Source organism: Pseudorasbora parva, chromosome 7 (assembly GCF_024679245.1).
Source record: "Pseudorasbora parva isolate DD20220531a chromosome 7, ASM2467924v1, whole genome shotgun sequence".
NCBI lineage: Eukaryota > Metazoa > Chordata > Actinopteri > Cypriniformes > Gobionidae > Pseudorasbora > Pseudorasbora parva.
In genome coordinates, this window is record NC_090178.1 from 2,214,037 (window position 1) to 2,234,889 (window position 20,853).

General features: G+C 38.0%; 1 protein-coding gene and 1 long non-coding RNA gene across 4 annotated transcripts in view; one reads left to right on the forward strand and one right to left on the reverse strand.

The window, feature by feature from the left end:
• The window catches only part of csmd3a (CUB and Sushi multiple domains 3a), a 579,356-nt gene that overhangs the window by 412,151 nt on the left and 146,352 nt on the right, over positions 1–20,853 (forward strand). For both annotated transcript variants that reach the window (XM_067447773.1, XM_067447774.1), the window contains exons 44-46: positions 3,339–3,484; positions 15,927–16,007; positions 16,328–16,441. In XM_067447773.1, the coding sequence (XP_067303874.1) occupies positions 3,339–3,484; positions 15,927–16,007; positions 16,328–16,441 (341 nt within the window). The remainder of the gene's footprint in view (positions 1–3,338; positions 3,485–15,926; positions 16,008–16,327; positions 16,442–20,853) is intronic.
• Positions 6,445–10,558, reverse strand: LOC137082540 (uncharacterized). Of its 2 annotated transcripts, XR_010906356.1 has the most exons (4): positions 10,496–10,558; positions 10,223–10,263; positions 9,900–10,036; positions 6,445–7,269 (listed from the first exon to the last, which is right to left on the reverse strand). It is a non-coding gene; the product is annotated as an uncharacterized lncRNA (long non-coding RNA). The 2 variants fall into 2 exon arrangements; XR_010906355.1 differs by having other exon boundaries at positions 10,223–10,539.

The following is a 20,853-nucleotide window of genomic DNA, read 5'->3' on the forward strand; positions in this document are numbered from 1 at the left end:
TATTCATCATACCGTATGACCTCCTGAATTTACATATCTATGCATATTCAAAGCTCATTTCTCATGCAAAGGGTCGTTTACATACAGAATAAAGTACAATAGTTTTATTCTCAGGGTCAGAGCAAGGGTGCAAAATACAATGAAGTGTTTTGTCTGATTTAGGAGCGAGGTCAGTGTTTTGATCGCTCTACTGTAAGCATGTAACTCTATTAATGACGCTGCCAACAAAGACAGACATATCAAAAAAATGATATCATAGATAAGACACATTTAAATTATGGTTACTTAACTTAATTAAATTAAGTTGTGTCGAAATGTGTTCAATCTACCTAATATATTTGCGTTTACTTAATTAATTTGTGTTAAAACTACATTAAATATTTGTGCTGACATAACTAACAGGGCAGTGGATCTGTAGTTCCCAGCATGCTTTGCAAGGGACTGCGCTAGGAGAGAAAATGTATGGATTAAAGTGTTATTTTATGTGTTTTTCAGTAAAAGGAAAGATGTCATTAGTTTCTGTTAGTGTTTAATGTTCACTTATGTTGGACATTGAGGAGTTTCAGTAATTGTGTGGTTAGCATTATGCAGAAGAGTGTGTGTGTGTGTTTAGGCTGTGAGCACTTATATACAAATTCATTGGATGTAATTCCTGCTCTCAATTATTTTTTTTTTGTTTGTTTAATGAGTTATTTTTGCATTTTATTTCTAAAAAATAATATTAAAGCCAAATTAAATTGATGCATGTGTTCACCTTACATAATAAACTTTTAGAAATGTAACATAACATCATTAAGTAAACGGCACATATAAATATTATGTGACAGTGACAAATTCAAATGGTTTGTATTTACTCAAAGAAATTGTCAGCTTTAATTTATTTTGTTCATATAACTACATTTTATTTGTACAAATTGCTCAATATCGTTGTGTGCAACCACTTGACACATTTTTTAAGTAAATTCAAAAAGTCATTTTTTCTGAGTGTACGTAAACCCAGGACTCTTTCAGTCTAACCACACTTCTTTATTTGTCCTTTACCGTAGTATCATTGAACCCATCCTCCTGTACTCCTGCTACTTCTCCAAGCTCTCTTTAACTCATAGAAACAAGCTCCTTAAAATCGCCAACATCTCTGCAAAAATGACCAGTCTCCCCACTCCGGGCTTGTCGGCTCTTATTGACATTGCCCTCATTCGTAGAGCAAACATTATAATCCAAAATCCTATCCACTCTCTCAACTCATGTTTCGTCCTTCCCTCAGGCCGTAGATACCAAGCGGCACCCTCCCGCTGTCTCTCTTGAAGCCAATACGGAAGTAATGTAAACTGCAATTCCTCAACTGGCCACTAGAGCGGCTCCAGAAGGAGCAGAATCTCATTGAGCCCTATGTTAAAATGCCTTTACTTTTTTTTTTTTTTACTTTACATCAGAATAAAACATGTTTACAGTCTGGGACAAATTGTGGTTTTTGCCTATACGGCTGATTTTGCCCTTCATGACGACTGTGAGGGGGTGAATTTATTTATAACTCATTCATTTACATTATATAAAGCCACTCTGGTCACTTTGAGTGACAGGTGGATAGCCATTTATCCGCCGTCTATAGTCAGTGTCACCTAAGCTCCGCCCACATCCCGCCTTTTTGCCCATTTTCTGTTATCCGGGAGTGACGCGCAATGACTCGCTCACAAGATGGCGACGCCCAGCTCGTCTCTACTTTACGCTTCAGAACGGCTTATCAGAATCCTATGGGTGACTTCCGGTTTACACCTACAGAATGCATAATTGTCAAAGGTTGTTTTTTTGTGCAGTATGTCGAGAATTGTTACCCATTCACATGCATTATATGACCGACACACAGCAACGGTTGAGTTAAAAATCTTCATTTGTGTTCGACTGAAGAAACAAACACACCTACATGTTGGATGCACTGGGGGTCAGCAGATAAACATCACAGGCTCATTTTCGGGTGGACTATCCCTTTAATATCCAAAGAACCTTTCCATTGCACAAAAGGTTATTTAGACTAATAAATGGTGCATTAAAGTACCTTTCGCAAAACGGTTCTTTTGGGGAACCAAAAATGGTTCTTCTTTGGCATTACTGTGAAACCCCAATTTTTGGTTCTTCCTGGCACCTTTATTTTTAAGGGTGTATGTGTGCTGAATTTTGCTCCTGGTATAGGCTGTGGAAACCAATTTCCTCTATTGAGGACCATAAAGGATAAATCTGAATAAGAATGAAGACCATGTTTTAAAAAGATTTATCATATGAACCTGCTAGCTGTGGGAGAGCGAGAGAGAGAGTATTATATCAGCAAAGACAGAAAGTCAAAGAAATTGAGCATCAGCGTCAGTTCTGGCAGGTCAAGTCAAGAGCTGCTAACGCTATTGGCAAAAACTACAACTTACTGCTAATGGTTACACAGCAGGGCACCATATTTAAGCAGATTCAGTTTGCTCTTGCTGTTACTTGTTACTTGCTGTTCTCTTCTTTGCAGCCCGCCACCTCCCCACCTCCTCTTGTCGTGTATAACGTGGTATTTGTTTGTCATCGTCGCTGCTCTGTTCTGTTCATAGGGGGAATAGTTCAGCTCTCCCAGTCCTAAACTGGTAAGCGTTCCCTAATGCCGCTGCTGTCCTCTGACTCTCTGCTATTTCATGAAAGGGCAGAGGACTCCCTGAACAGAGCCATACCGCCGAAGCAAATTCAATTCATCAACTGATTGCAATTTATTCAATAAAAATATTTTACATAATTTTTTATTGTCGTGTGTGTTCTTGACTGAGGGTTAGTTCACCCAAAAATTAAAATGTCTGTCATTAACTCCTCGCCCTAATGTCGCTCCACACCCGTAAGACCTCCGTTCATCTTCACACACAGTTTAAGATATTTTATATTTAGTCTGAGAGCGTATGCAAGTGTATGCACACTATACTGTCCATGTCCAGAAAGGGAATAAAAACATCATCCAAGTAGTGATGAAGAGAAGCCAATGCTGAATAAAGTCGTAGTTTTTGTTATTTTTGGACCCAAATGTATTTTGGATGCTTCAAGAGACTCTAATTAACCCACTGATGTCTCATATGGACTACTGTGATGATGTTTTTATTCCCTTTCTGGACATGGACAGTATAGTGTGCATACACTTGCATACGCTCTCGGACTAAATATAAAATATCTTAAACTGTGTGTGAAGATGAACGGAGGTCTGACGGGTGTGGAGCGACATTAGGGAGAGGAGTTAATGACATAAATACATTTTTTTGGCTGAACTAACCCTTTAATGGACCTGACAGAAGTGTTTTAAATGCCAGACCTCTTGTCTTCCGCAGGGATGGCCCGGACCAAACTTCCCCTCAGATTGGCCAGTTCAGCGGCAGCTCGTCCCATGAGGCCGCGTCCAGCACGTCCAATCACATCCTCCTAAAGTTCCACAGCGACTTCAGCACCAGCGGGTTCTTTGTTCTGCGTTACCATGGTGAGCCGTTTGCCGCTGTAGTGCTGCTCATTCACCACGGCTTATTTTGCTTAGACTGTGTGTTGCTTATTGTCAGCTTGATTATCCTGGCTTATTCCCTCACGCCTACAGAACATGTTACTTATGCTGAACGTATGCCGTGAACGTACATACATTAAACTCTAACTGTGCTGTGAAATCGCATTATGCATCATTCTTGGCCGTTTTGTGACAGCGCCACCTAGACAATTCAACTCGAAAAGAGGAGACCTGGAACAAACAGATGCGATTTTTATCATCTTTCCACCATATTTTTTAACATAATATTCAAGTATCACACTGTGTCCTAACCTGACATGATGATTCTTTTTTAGAAATGGCATTCATTTCGCCCGACAACTCAGTCTGGAAACCTGTACACTAATTTATCCTGCTTCTGTTACACTTTTGCAGGAACCAATCACAGACTGGCTTATCCACCTCACATGTTTAACACAACAACGATGGGTTGTTGCCCGTTGATCACGCCTCTTGTGGTTTGATTGGTTGAAGGACTATCTAATCGTGTACATTTCAACTATGCCTGTTGATCATGCCTTTTGTGCAGTAGAAAATACAGAGCAGACTCCCTAGACCAATGTCCAATTTTAAATTGAGCTTGGTCTGGTGATAGCCAGACAACATCACCTCTGAAAGTACTGAAAGCGACGATTTGGTTGCGAGTGCAGTGCGCTTGCAGAGAGGCTCCACCCACACTCTCTTCCGATTGGCTGTGATTGATTTGGTTGTAAGTGCAGTGCGCTTGCAGAGAGGCTCCGCCCACACTCTCGTCCGATTGGCTGTGATTGATTTGGTTGTAAGTGCAGTGCGCTTGCAGAGAGGCTCCGCCCACACTCTCGTCCGATTGGCTGTGATTGATTTGGTTGCGAGTGCAGTGCGCTTGCAGAGAGGCTCCACCCACACTTTCTTCTGATTGGCTGTGATTGATTTGGTTATAAGTGCAGTGCGCTTGCAGACAGACTCTGCCCACACACTCTTCTGATTGGCTGTGATTGATTTGGTTGTAAGTGCAGTGCGCTTACAGAGGCTCCGCCCACACTCTCTTCTGATTGGCTGTGATTGATTTGGTTGTAAATGCAGTGCGCTTAGAGGCTCCGCCCACACTCTCTTCTGATTTGCTGTGATTGATTTGGTTGTAAATGCAGTGCACTTAGAGGCTCCGCCCACATTCTCTTCTGATTGGCTGTGATTGATGTGGTTGTAAGTGCAGTGCGCTTACAGAGGCTCTGCCCACACTCTCTTCTGATTGGCTGTGATTTGTGATTGATTTTGTCGGATCTGGTGTGAACGGACACATTGCTTGTCTCTGGTTAGGACACAGTGTCAACCTCATTCAGTTATTTTAGCTTTTCATTATGGTGTTTGTTTTTATAATATTTTAATTTATCACTGTACTAATAAACACACGAGCTCGTGGCACAAACAGTTTTACCGTTTACTAGACTTTAAGTCGTCACACGCCAAACGAGTTAATGAAAAGGAAGTCTCGTACATGCACAAAAAATATTGCATTTCCACGTTGAAAAATAAACAAACTCGTTTGGTCCAAGAAAACTGAATTTAAACCCAGAATACAAGGCACATTTATTGAAACATGATATTTCAAGAGGATTACCAGTGGTGTGTTTAGGGTTTAGATAAAATATCAATTAAACTGAAATAATTAAACATCTAAATCATTCCAGAAGATGAATAATACACATGCATAATTAAATATTATTTGCTATAAAATAGCATAAACCGCTAGTAGATATTTTTAAAAGTGCTGCTTCCTCCTATGCTTTTTTGTTAACTGCTCTCAAAAACACCGGCTAGGAAATATATTACTTGTTTCTTTTGGAAAATGGCTTTGATTATTGCAGCGGCCACATTTCCGTGGCGCTATAATGTGTTTGGAAACTTCCATCATCCATAATAACACCCATTTCTGAATGAGCAGGTGTGGAAACATACGCAGTTGGCTTCTAAGGGAGCATCCTCGCTGTTATGAAACCTCATAAGTGATGGTTTGAAATGCAAACAGATGCATGTGGAGACAGGGTTACAACAGGGTGTGCGTTCAGCATACATAGGTTTTCATTGCAATTGGTTTTAATTTTGACAATGCATTTTGGTTTTTGCAATCAAATATGCTGTTGAAGATGGTGCTGCCTCAAAATTTGGCCAGATAATAAGTTACCTTCGTGTTTGATGCTTTGCAATACGTGCTAGGTAGTTCACTAGGTTATTGCATCTGAACACAGCAGATGACGTTTAACCCCTTCTGATTTCTCTAATCCGTTTTGCAATGGTGACTCAATAAAGGACAGTAATATCTGCGTTAGCATATTTTCTGCTGATGGTTTTAAAGTTTACCAATAAAGCAATACAGCGTAAGGAAGTTAAGTCAAGAGCTGCAAAGCTCGTTACAGTTTTAGAAGATAATAAACTGAGGAAGTCGAGGTCCCAGAGCGGCCAAAATGCCCATTCTCTGGCCTGGAATTGCTTTTAATGTGTTAGTATAGTAAGAGCTGAGTTTCTCTGAGTGTTTCTGTTTCCTTCGGAGGATGAATTTGAAATGAAATGTGCTTTGGTTTATCAGCGGTGCCGTCTAACCATATAGAGGTCATTTAGCTGTGTGTGAATCTTCATGATGTTGAGATACTGAGAGCGTTTGCTGGATGAAAAGCTGCTTAAACTCATTTAAACAAACCCTTAACAGTGTTTACATCGCCAACGGGATACACACTTCTGTTTCTTCAGGAAATGTATAATTTAAATGTTCAATGCTGCCATTTTTCCATCTAATACCTACCAATAATAAATACAGGAAATTATTAAATGTATTAACTAGTTAATATATATTAGTTGTGTTTAATCGCATCCAAAATAAAAGTTTGTGTTTACATAATATTTGTGTGTGTACTGTGTATAACTACACTGTAAAAAATTCACCCGTATTTTTACGGTAAAGTACTGGCAGCTGTGGTTCCAGCCCATTACCGCAATTTTACGGTTTCAACAATGCTGTAATTTCACAGTAAAGTACTGGCAAGCTAGTTCCAGTCATTTACCGTAATTTTACGGTTTCCATAATGCTGTAATTTCACAGTAAAGTACTGGCAGCTGTGGTTCCAGCCCTTTACCGTAATTTTACGGTTTCAATAATGCTGCAATTTCACAGCAAAGTACTGGCAGCTGTGGTTCCAGCCCTTTACCGTAATTTTACAGTTTTTAATTTGTATGGCTGTTCTGTAATTTCACAAAGTACTGGCAGCAATGGTTCCAACTACAATTCTACAGTATAAAAAAAGTTAATATAAATACTGTTTTCTATTTACTCTATTGTCTGATATCTATTAACATCCCTATGTACCATAATGTTTACAGACATTCCAAACAGACTTTTTACTCAATGGAAAAAATAAAGAAATAGATTATGGTGTACATTGTTTGCCATTTATTTAAAACAGGTTTTAACAATACATTCAATGCATTTTAAAATGTATTTTCTCTGACTTTCTTTCCTTAAATACTGTTTTAGAAATCATTGAGAACCAATGGATCAAAAATCCTTGATAGGGCAAAAAATACTGTCAAAACATCCCAAACCTGCTTTTAAAAGAGCTGGCCTGGGAGGAAGTCCAGATCTGAGAGGACATAATCAAGAGAACCAATGGGTGAAAAAAACGTAGGAAGAGGCAAAAAAACAGCCAACACGTCCCACATCAGCTTTTGACAGATCTGGTCTTAGAGGAAATCCAGGTCTGAAAGGAAAGAAAATCAAGAAAATATTAGTGGTAAAATAAAGCACATGGCAAAAACTAGTGATCACATACTCTGTGAAAACTTTCAAAAGAGACATAAAATGATCATGTTAATGAACTAAACTAATCTTAAACAGCAATTGAGTGTGTAAGTTTGTTTTGAATGTTTGTTACAGCATAGAGGAAAAACATAAAAAAACAATCTTAACAGAAAGATTATGGGGTCAAGACAAGACCAGAAAGTTTAGCTGTGTGTAAAAGAAAGTGATTGTGTTTTTTCCAGTTGGCCGGATAGGAGTACATTTATTTAGTAGATTTAGGAGTATATTATAATTGTGTATATGTAAAGAGAGCTGTTAAGTTAAATGTGTAAAACATTTTTTTTACAGCAGAAGAAGTACATTTGAGAGTACAGTGGGAAAAAAAGCTTTAAACCCTCAACCTTTGGAATTGGTTGGTTCTCTGCATTAGTTGATCATAAAATTTCATCTGATTTTTACCAGTCACAAGTATAGACAAACACAATGTCCTTAGAGGGATAGTTCACCCCAAAAATCCAAAATTTCTAACCCCCATGCTATATATAACACATGACAATCGCATTGATTGGCTGCCATTCTTTTGACACTTAAAAAACACAACAATCTTGAAGTGGATGAATCAATGTCTTCTGAAACCAAACCGTAGATGTGTGTAATAAAAATATTAATATTTTTAACTCACTTTATTTTTGTGTTAGAAAAACAAACAAAAAATGAAATGCTAACTAAACTATAAATCATTACTTCCAATCTACTGTCATAAGTAAGTGAAGCTCATGTGAAATGTCGGTCATCTTTGCTTCTGTGTTACTTCTCGAACAAGCTTTCACAATGCACTTACATCACGTCACAATGTCCCTCTGATAAGTGCTCATATGACAGTAGACTGGAAGCAATGAGTTATTTAATTTAGCATTTTTAGGTTTTTTTATTTTATTGCACAAACCTATCATTTGGCTTTAAAAGGCATTGATTTATCCACTGGGTTCATATGAATTACCATCACGATCGCTGTTCTTTTTTAAGTGTCAGACATGCGACAGCCAATCAATGACATTATATGGACTCAGAGATGGATTTGTTTCCTAAAAATCTAATTTTGTTTTGGTAATAATTGTTCATGATTCCCTTGTTTGTTCTGAGCAGTTAAACTGTCCACTGTTCTTCAGAATAAAATCCTCCCCCTGGCACCCTTTGTAATAGTTGAGTCCATCAGTAGTTCTCATTGTGAAAAAAATGGGTCTTTAAATCATGCAGTCACTATTGTAAAGGGTTCAATTGTGCAGAATATGCTGGAAAACCAAAACTGTGCAGGACATGGTAGATTTTTCTGAAGAACATTGAGCAGGTTAACTGCTCAGATCAAACAAGGCACTCATGTACAACCATCACAACACAAAAACAACATGTGTGGTTCATAGAGATAACAACAAGGTAGTCACTTACCAAATTAACATTTTTATTACACAGCCCTGAGAGTGTGGGAAGTGTTGAGTAAAGTCATGAAAGATTATAATTGTTAGTGTAGCTAGCTTAAACACTTTTTTTTTTGTCTATGTGACTAATGAAGATCACATGAAATGTTAAGAACAATTAATGCAGAAAATCATTCCAAAGGGTTCAGATACTTTCTTACCACTGAATATGAATGCAGGTAAAGGATAAGTTCATCCCAAAATGAAAATGTCCTGATAATTTACTCACCCCAATGCCATCCAAGATGTTCATGTCTTTCTTTCTTCAGTGGAAAAGAAATTAAGCGTTTTAAGGTAAACATATCAGGATTTTTCTCCACACAATGGACTTCAATGACAATCAGAATGTTGAAGTCCAAATAAATGCTGTTTCAAAGTGCTTCAAAGGGCTCTCCTCAATCCCAGCTGAGGAATAGAGTCTTATGTAGTGACTCAATCTGTCATTTTCTAAGGAAATTTAAATGTATATACTTTTTAACCACAATTGTTCATCTTGTGCTGGTCTGCAATGTGACAGGCATTACGTCATCACATTCGAAAGGTCAAAAGTAATTACCACCCCATTGTTTACTAGTATGGAGAAGGATTATCGTTCACATTGTATTGTATGTTGAATTACATATTTATGGTTTTGTGTCAGTTTATTGTTTAAAATGGTCATTTCGTGTGTATATCCTGGATGTCTAATAATGTCATGCGAGACCTTTCCAATGTGAGGACGTCATGCCTGGCACGGAGACCAGCACAATATGAACAACTGTGGTTAATAAGTATATACTATTTATTTATTTATTTTTTTAGAAAATGACAGATGGATTCCTTAGCTGGGAGTCATTTGAAGCACTTAAAAATCCTTTGAAACATATTTATTTGGACTTCAACATTCTGGTTGCCATTGAAATCCATTGTGTGGAGCAAATTTCTGAAATTTTTTCCTCAAAAAACTTAATTTTTTTCCCACTGAATAAAGAAAGACATGAACAACTTGGATGGCATTGGGGTGAGTAAATTATCAGGAAATTTGCATTTTGGGATGAACTTATCCTTTAAGCGGTGTTGATTCTTTTAGGAAGCTGCACAAATGGGAGTGTCAGTAGGCATAAAGTTTAGTTACCTAGCCGAAATTCCATTCGAAATCGATGAGGTTCCATAGAGAGAGAAGCAACTTTGGGATTGACAGTGGCAGACTTCTTGCTGACAAGTTTTCCAGTCTTCTTTGAAACCACCTTGCCTCTGCAGGTCTTAGAACCTCTTTCGGGGTTTATCCCAACACACACACACACACACACACACACACACAACTTTAAAATAGAAAACTTACAAAAATCTACCTTTTATCAATTTAAATATTGGATTAAATATACATTTGCTAAATTACGGGACAATAAAAGAAAATAAACAAATTTAAAGGGTTTACTATAAAAGGTCACAAAATACCTTTGAATGAATTCCAATGTGCCACATGCCTCCTCTGGATACTGACAATTGAAGACAGAACATTGTAAACATTATTCCAATTGCATTCAGAAATCGTGATTGTATGCCCTTACAAACAACACGACCCTCTAGTCTAGGGTAATCATCCAGTGTTCAGTACAGTTATCTGCCCTCCCTGAAATTATTTTTTTCTTCAAATTATACACAACACTTAAAACAACAGTTTACACAAAAATATACATTTTCTGATAATTTACATGACGTGAAACTCACCAATGATTAGGGATGCATACGATGTCAGTAAAACTCAGTAAAACAAGTGATTGTTTCCTAGAAAAAAAAGAATACAATTATTATTTAATAAATATTTAATCTTTAACCAAGCAAAGAAATTCGACGTCAGAGCATGGAGAACATTGCATAGTGAAACTTAAGCTGTTGAAAACTGTCTGCTAAAACGAGTGCAGTCAAGAATATCTGCCTCCTCTTTCAAAAACAACCTCTTTGACTTTTAATACTATATAACGTTACATGCGAATCTCACAAAAAAGCAAGTACTCGGACCACTAAATTGAAAATATAACATATATATATATATATATATATATATATATATATATATATATATATATATATATATATATAATAAAACGTTAAATATCTATTTTGCATTGGGAATTTTAACAGCTTTACATTATTTGCATGGAAACTAATCAAATTGACCACATTTTAATTGCTATCATGGTTCTGGATATTTCGAGTAGTTTTGTAATTATTCTCCATCTTATGTGCATGATATTAACGTTATGCGAATAACATTAATGCATCTGGTTAGATTAACGTTAGCATCATGTAACATTAACTTACTAAACCAGAAATTCATGTGAATTTGCATATATCATTGATGGCATGGCTCTTCTACAGAGTCTCAATGATTCAGTCTTTCAAACGTTCAATGACCTGGGTGAGTGTGTCTGGAAAAAGATTGCAACTTTAATGGGAAAGGAAGGTAACAGCTGTGTCGTTATAGTGTTTGATAGATATGACCACCAACACTCCGTCAAAGATCTTGAAAGACAAAGAAGAGGCACAATTCACACCAGCAGACAAACACACATCATCACAGGACAAACAAGTGTTCCAAACTACAGAAAATACCTCAGGATCAGTGGAAATAAGGCTGCTCTATGTAGCTTTGTCAGCACCCACATCACCAGTACTGGGCCAATGAGAATTCCTTCAGGGAAAACTGTCATCTTGGCAGGTGGCTTTGAAAATGGTCAGGAGGTTAAGAGTGTTAGCAAGTCAGGCATTGACTGCTTGAAAGACCTTTACAGTGACCAAGAGGAGGCTGACACGAGGCTGGTGTTACATGCAATACACCTTGCACAGTCACATTCTCGTCTAATTGTCAAATGTGATGATACAGATGTACTCGTTTTGCTTCTGTACTATTCAAGCAAAGGGATGTTTGGATCCTCAGTAGTGTTTATGCACTCGGGACATGGCCTTAAGGAAAGATTTGTCCCTATCTGTTCGATCGCTCAGAAGCTTGGAGCAGTGCTTTGTGAGTGTTTACCTGCATGCCACGCCCTCACGGGTTGTGACACCACAAGCAGTTTGTACAGAATTGGGAAGGCCACTGCCCTCACAAGACGGAAGACCCATCTTTGTGAGTTACAGGAAATGACCAAATTTGGACTCTCTGGTAGCCTGGAAGAGGCTTTGCCTGTGGCAAAAAGGTATGCCCTCCTCCTGTATGGCCAAAAGAAAAAGGTGGATAGGCATCCTTGCACCAACCTGGATGAGCTGAGGCACACACTAGCATCTACCACAGATTTGTCAGCAGCAAATCTACCCCCAACAGAAGATGCCTTCCAGCAACATGTGCTGAGAGCTTTGTATCAAACAGCAGTGTGGCGCCACAGCCACCTGGCCAAACCTCTTCTCTGGAACCCAGTTGGTAGAGGATGGAGGCTCAGAGAAGATGGGTGTATTGAACCTGTGATGTTACAGAAGGCACCAGCACCTAAAGAAGTTAGAGACATCACCCACCTCTACTGTAAAGATGAAAACTGCAATGATGCCACCAAATGCCAGTGTCTTTCAGTGGGCTTGACCTGCACAGGGTTTTGCTCTTGCCCTTTCCCAGACTCTCCAAATATGACCAACTTTGTCACTGATGACAATGTGGATGAGTGACAGTGGTGTGTTGCAGTTGTAACATCATGAGGGGCTGACCTAAGAATGGCTACCAAAAGCAGTTCATGTTCCAAATGGTTGCTACTAGAAAAAAAACAGCCTGAGAAGACAGGGCTCATTCCCCTGTGGAGTGTTTGTTTAGTTAGATTGCCATTTGTTTGATTTAAAGGGTCATGAAACCCCAAAACACTTTTTTTGAGATGTAAACAGATATGTATAGGCTGCGCATCATTGAAAACACTAAGGGTACTCATTAATGGTATGCATATGTGAAAATAGTTATTTTTGCATTTTTCAGAGCGATTTCTGTCTTCCGGTTTGAAAAGTTTAGTCGGAGCAACGTCACAAATGCTGACGTCGGCACGGCCTTTTCGGCCCAAGTATGGGCAGCTGGGCACATGCTGACGTTGACCGCTCTGAGCAATTCTCGATATATATTCATGACATAAAGCTCATTCAGTCCAATCCCTGCGCTGTAGTATGCATACAAGATAATTTAGTTAATATGCATGAGACAGTCACTTCTGTCAGGCTCGTCTTCCATCATTATTGTAGAGATATGGTGGGGAAGTTTTGGAAGCAGCGTGCGGAAAAGTCACGGAGGAAAGCTAGGCGTTGTGCTGATACGAAGTAACGTAAAGGGCGCCGAGCGAGCTGTAACCGGCGCCGTCTGTGGAAGCCTTTGCTACAAAGGCTCGGTAAAGTAAAATTCACCTGAGGAATCGCACGCCGAACCTGCAAGCGTTGACTATCTATGTCAGGAGTGCAAAATAACCAATCTGTAATCTGTAGGCTAATGAACAAAAGCCACGTCCTCTCCGTTTTATTTGTCGTCACAGCCATGCACTAAACCGCATGTGTTCGGGCTCTTAGTGAAACAGTGTGATGCATATTTGGACAAATATAGATTTAGCTGCCGAGTGATAGACAGCGCGGATCGTCACGGCAATGCGCGGTCGAGACTAGCCTCAAACCTCTTCGCTTTTACCCCGATCTAGAATTACACATCTCTTATCACATCGCATGTTGGGTGGTTCACGTTCTCTTATCAAGTCGGCGCGTTGTTCATCTTGCCAAACAGCGTGCATATTTGGACAAATATAGTTTTATCACGTTTGCAAAATATTTCGTCATGCAGAATAACATTTATTTTCATTTCTCACTGAATTATGCTGGTTTGAACTTTGAAGAGCTGAATGATTTGCGATCTCTGCTGCGCGCCACTCATAGCTCTCTCATTCGCTGTACTCATCCCTCATTTAATCTCTCTGTGGTAAACAATGCCAACGTGAACCAAGAACATGTCTCAGAACCGCTCAGCACCTACTGACAGACACTCCCCTATTTATGCAAACATTCCCTCTTTCCACACAATACCATCCCACCTTTTCACAGTCGACCACTCCCCTTTTAACAAGCTTTTTCAAATCGAAGGTGTGAAAAAACACCGCTGCAGCAGGGGGGTTTCATGACCCTTTAAGACAGTAATTTAATTTGTATTGTGTGATGTTAAGTTATAGTTCTATTAAAAGGCTCATTAAAGTCAAACTGCTATCCTGACTCCGAGTCTCCTGTTTGTGCTATGGTAACGTGTTATCTTTCGATTTCAGTCTTTGTTTCCATATAGTACAAGGTGCCATATGAAATGTTTCATTATTAGATGTATCTCATATTTGAATTTCTCAACATTCTTCTCACCACTGATAATGGGCTTTGTAGGCCTACTAAATTATGCTAGAGTTCCATTTCCATTCATTTTAGACACCTCATACATTGAGTAACAGAATACCCTGATTTGATCATGCTATATTTTCATATTTGGTATTGCTGGATTCAGCACAACCTCACCTTTCCAACAAGCCATCATATGTGTTTATATGACAATCCCTGGCTAAGCAACCATAAAGTAAATGAAAACATTCTGTATAGATATTCAATTTGTGCATGTCCGGTTATTTTAGGTATGTGTTTATATGTCTCTATTTATTCCATACATCAATATATTCACATCCAGTCTTTTCTAGCAGTTAAATCAACTTCCTGACTACAAACATGTCAAGTTTCAAAGCTCTCAGAGCTTGTGTGATTGATCTGCATTAGTTTATATGCCTTAACTCCCAAACGGACAGGCTATATTTTAGTCTCTTTTTGGTTTTGGGGTGTATAACAATATCTGTTAATTTAACAATCTTAGCAGTAAAATATTTTTAGCCAAGAATCCATTTCATAAATGGGAGACCTTAGAGAGGAGGAAAAACATTGTTGGGTTTGGTTCTACCTCCGGTAGGGGTATCTCAAAAACTAAAGCACTTTTTGACCATTTGTCACTAGCCTAAGAGGAGTGTTGCTGTTCTTTGACTGCGTCCTTTTTCTGTTTGAAAAAAAACCGCGTTGAAGATGCCCCGCCCCCACGTGATATTTTTTACAGGCCAATACTGTTTTTTTCCAGGAACAAATGGATTTACACATAAATGCTGTAAATTTACTGCAAGTAATTAATTTATGGAACCTAGACTGTTAAATTACAGGATTAAACTGTTTATTAAAATAACAGTATTTTACTGTTGGAAATCGCCCGTATTTTTACAGCAATTTTTAACAGTGTACTATCTATCTATAAATACACACTCATGCATGTATATACTGTATATATAAATTAATACAAATATAAAAAAACTTAAATATATACATGCGTGTGTATTTATATTATAATAATTATTATTATTAATTGCAAAAAAAACTATATATATATATATATATATATATAATATGATATATTACTTTTTTTTTTTTTTACCAGCACCTTAACATTATGCCGGCAGGTTACTTTTTTCCCTGATATACTTTATAATTGCATTTTGCCATTACCTAATATTTATTCTTTATTATAATTAGATAATTCTTACGTTTATTAGCAAATGTATTAAAATATTACATTTAAAATAAATCATTTTAATAATACAGCAAACCCCTGTTATTTATTTATTTATTTATTTATTTATTCTTTTTTATTATTTATTTAAACAGCACCTCACAACTACAAATTTAACATTAATAACAAATTATTGCATTTATTAGCAAATTAGTTAAATGATAACATTTTACATACATAATTTAATATAACAGCAACACCCAATTCTTTCAAAAAGTTTTATGAACAACCTCCACACCTTTTTTCTTCAGAAAATGTAACAATATTCACTCTTCAAATGATGCTACATCACAAACGTGATTATTATTATGACGTATACCAGTAGTAGAAAGTTTCTAATGTATATAATTTCCCTCTTTTAGAAACTCATTACAATTAGACAGTGTGCATAATCAGTGTCGGCAAGGCAGATGCTAAGACTCTGATTATGATTCATACTCTGCCGCAGCGTGGTGTAATTTTGTTGTACGTTTAGAAGAACTCCAGTGACAGGTGTGATGATTTAAGATGTAATTGTGTGGGTTGTGTTCACTTAAACAAGCGTTCTCACTCATCTGGTTCCCTCCGCAGCTTACCAACTCCGTGTCTGTCAGCCTCCTCCACCCGTCGCCAACGCAGAGATCCTGGCTGAAGATGATGAATTTGAAATCGGTAAGAACAACGAAGACCGTTTGATGATCATCTGCTAGTGCGGATTTATCATGCATCGAACCCTCATTAAACAAAGACGCTCCAAGGTGCCCACCTTCGCAATGCAGCGTTATTTAATGTGAACGAAAATGCCCCATTCTGAGGGAAAATAACACCCGACGCTCTGCATTTGTCATCATTACTGCCACAAGCGTGTAAGCGGTCAGGTCTTAATTAGCTAATGTGTTGTTGAGCACTAGCGGCAGTGGAAAACGCAAAGATGCGTGTGTGTGTGTGTGTGTGTGTGTGTGTGTGTGTGTGTGTGTGTAATCACTCAACAGGAGACATCATCAGGTACCGTTGCCTGCCGGGCTTCACGCTGCTGGGGAGCGAGATCTTGACCTGTAGGCTGGGCGAGCGACTGCAGATGGATGGTCCTCCTCCTGTGTGCCAGGGTGAGTTTGGCAGCACATTCGGCACGCCGTCTCATTTGTGTCTGTGTTCTTCCTGATTTTATGTCCCAGTTCATTAGCTCTGCCACTAGTTGTTATAGCCAGCTGCAATAATGGCCTGACTCCAATACAATTCTAACAAAAGGTTTCTCTGGGGTTTACTGTAGTATCAGATGTACTTAAAAACTAATATAATATATAATACATAAACATAAAATAAACTCCAAGAAAGTCCCCTTTTCAAAATGGCAGCTGTCAGGTCCTTAAAATGACCATTACTCGTTTGTATTCCTCCTAGACCAGGAATACTGGTGCCTGATACATGCTTTGGCCATGTAATATTGTAATTAGCATATTTGCATGATAGATAAGTGATTACAAGTACAATTATATATTAAACCAATTGGTTACAACACTGTAAAAAAAATGTTGGTTTTTGTTGATTTAAAGGGTTACTTCAGCGCTGGGAAGATGAATCTGTATTTAAACGGGGTCATCAATGCAGTAGAAATGTGAAATTATTTTTGAATTTGGTGCCTTCTAGACTGAGAAAAGACGGAAAATGTATTTTTGTCTCATGGGGATGAAAGAGTACAATTCCCAGAATGCTTCGCTGCCCTGTGAGGCCATTTCCAAAGCCACCGCTACTTGATTACTGTGACTGAGTTGAAGACAGTACAATTAAAAACTGAACGTGTGTGTTCAATATAATGAGTGAGTCGCCGCGCGAGTCTCACAGCACTGAGCACTAACTGCAGGAGTGAGATAAATGAGCTGATGAGCTCTCGTGATGAGACCTGAGGTAATCGCGACTACACTCGCGGCATACATTCACAACGAGAGTTCAGTCTGGCGCGTTTCAGTTCATGCCTTTCAAAGCTTAACTTTCATAGAAATTAATTTGAGATGTTAAAAGACTTACATTGCTCACCATAGCTGCGTTTAAATGAGTGCCTGTAGCTGTGAGCTGAGCTGTGAGTGTGATCTCCGTCCCCCATGAGCGGGTTCAAAACATGCGGAAATGGCTCCCTCTGCTGGCTGTAGTCTTTAGCCTTTGGCCAAATATCGTCAATTTGCATCATAGGAGGAATTTTTCCAGAAATAAAATGCATAAATCTCTCGTCTCAGGGGGATATGAGGGGGGAAAGCACAATCATTTGAATTTACTCCAGGGTTTCTACTGATACAAAGCCATATGCTAATCGCTGAAGTAACCCTTTAACTTAAAAAAGTAAGTAACCTGGTTGCCTTAATTTTTAGTTTATTGAAGTTCAAAATTTGAGTTGATACAATGAAGGAAATCTGTTTAATAAATAGAAACTCAAAATATTATTGTATCTGAACCACATAAAACAATTGTTTCACTGCGTCATCAGAAATAAAACACAATCACCCAATATGCTTACAAAATCTTTTAATAATCTTTTAATAAACGTTGTCGAATCTCAAAAAATGTTAATTGTATTTACTCAAAATATTATTTTCAATGAACTTAAAATTTTAAGGCAACCAGGTAACTTTTTTTCTAAATATTTTTTTACAGTGTAGTTATGTGAAAAATAAGTACAATTTCCCATTTACATCAATTTAAGTATTTGCATATTTCTCCTTTCTCATATCGTTTTGCTTACACAGAAAAAAATTAGTGATGGACACCTGCTGTTAACAAGTGGACTTGCTAAAGGGAAGAGTAACCATTAGGCTCTTTAGTACTTCCGGATTGAGGAAACTGTATTCAGATAATTAGCAGAGGGTCTTTGTCTTCCTAGGTGTGACACACATCAATATTCATTATCATAATCACGTGTACAGTGGCACAAAACATGTCTTACACATTTTAAATCATTTAAATATTTGTTTTTGTTTTTCCTATTGTGGATTTTCACATTGTTTCAAAGTAGAATTTCTAGGCTACAAGATCCAGTTCTCAGAAGTATGGGTCAGTGACAACACTTTATACAGTTAGTTTGTTTAAAGTCCCCATGAAATCAAAATGGAAGTTTTTTTAGCTTTTAGTATGAATATGTTAGTCTTACTGTTATCTGTAAGCTCCAAAACAATTCAATTAATTTTGAAGATAAGCATTCAAAACTTAGTCTCTTACTTCCACCAACATCACTCTGCACTTCAGCTTCTCATCAGATTTTCTGTCCAATCAAACACTCTCTAGAGTCTGAAGCCCCGCCTTCTACATTATAAACAGATGCTAATCAGATCAGAACAGAAGTATTTCCTACTAAAGCAAGGCAGTATTTGATATTTGACTATGGTCAAGCCTATCCAATAGGGGCAGAGTGGCCAGCAACAGGCACAGTGCATTATGGGCGTTGAAGTTTTCCTACCTATGACATTATGTTGAGTAGTTCTGCAAAATTGCACTATTTATTAAACATAACATTTTCTGATTGACTGTGATTAAGATGTCACATTTTCACTTTCAGCGTGAACAGGCAATTTATTGTCACAGGAAACTTGTCATGTTGGGTAAAAGTAAACCTTTATTATAAGGTTGACATGATAAGTGGTCTTCAAGAGGAAAATAAAATGTAAAATAAAATGATGATAAGTGATGATGAAAGACTGAACGCTTTTCCAGAGAGGAATCCTTTGATTTTTAATATTTAAATAAATGTGTGTGTGCTGCTGTCTCTGTGTGTGTAATAATCAGCGTGTATGCGTGCTGTGCACTGCCTATTGGCTCATATTACTAACACACTCTTTAAATGACACAGAAATACTGCACTATTGACTTCAGAGCAGGTGTGTGTTGGTCAGTGGTCAGTGGTTTTCAGTTCCTCACAATAGCAACGCTCCAACAATGCTCCTGAACACTCCTGGTTTAGACCAGACGCCCAATAGGTGAACAGATGCGCCAGTGCATTTAATATTTTAACAACGTGGAGCTGGACATGAACATGAGAAATGGGTCCGGCTGAGACGAGCAGAAAACACTTGCGTCGGGTCGATGAAAAGCCCTTAGTAGTGTTTAATATTTTTTGCTAGAACAAACTCAAAACATACAATGGTGGCACACGTTTCTTACCTAGTGTACTAACACCAAGCCTCCCTATGGAGGTCACGTGACATGCTTTCCTCTTCCCTACTTCCTTGTCGTATAAAATATTAGAAGAGAAAAAAACAATGTAAAATAATAAAGGCTCAAAATAGCCTACCAAATTAACTTGGGGACAAACCACAAAAACAACGGATTATCTCATAAACGCAATCAAGGAGTAACCAAATAATAAGTAAGAACGAAAACCAAAAACACGCAAATAAACACAGCATGGCTGACAAACAAACAATCGATCCCGCTACCTCCTCCTCCTGTCCTTTCCAGTTTGGGTCCGCCCTTTTATCGCCACGACGCCCATTCAGATACAGCGTCATAATGATGAATGACAAGCACACCAGCCAATAATATCGCCCTAACAGGGTGATAGCGGAGAAAGTGAAGGGGGAAAAAAAGAAAAGAAAGGAAAACACAAATTGTCCAATTTACGTAATCTTATTATTTGCAATCTACGCAACCAAAATTGTGTTTCTCTCCTAAACATGATTTCTTTGCTTTCAATTAATGTAATTCTCTTAAATGTGCAATCTACTAGATTACATTATTTGGGGCTAATGTGAACCAATCAAATACTCGAACATGATTTTTGCTGAAACTGTAGTTCCCAGCATGCTTTGCGTGGGACTTGACGAAAAGAGTATACATTTTGAACGTAAGTGTTATTTTATGTGTTTTTTTGGACAAAATTAGATAAGGGGGTGACTTTATACTGTTTAATAGTGTTTAATGTTTAATTATGTTGGAATAATTAGAATCATTTAAATTATACTGGGTTACCATAGTGGAGAAGAGCGGAGCGATTGCTTAGGGCAGGGCTATTCAAATCTTACCCTGGAGGGCCAATGCGCTGCAGAGTTTAGCTCCAACCCTGATCAAACACACCCACCTGTGATTTTCTAATGATCCTGAAGACATTGATTAGCATGTTCAGGTGTGTTTGATTAGGGTTGGAGCTAAACTCTGCACCGAATAGCCCTGGCTTAGGGTGTGGACTTATACAGCACATGTCATTAAAGAGAATTTCATACATAGCACTTGACATGTACATTATGTGCTATTGCTGGCTAACAGAATGAAAGTTAGCTTGTGCAGTCTTAAAAATCAGTCAAGTGACCACTAAAATATACTAAAAACAAAATAACCAAGTGATTTGATTAAAAAGTCAGCGTCTTAAGCCCCCCGTGCACACCATTTTGTTAGGAAGCCATATTAAAATCATTTTGAGACTTCTCAATTGGGTTACTTCAAACCGAGTTTGAAGTACCGAGTTTGAAGTACCATGTGGAACCGATGTACATGATTAAATCATGCAAATCCAACACACCTTTTTTTTCAGTGCATA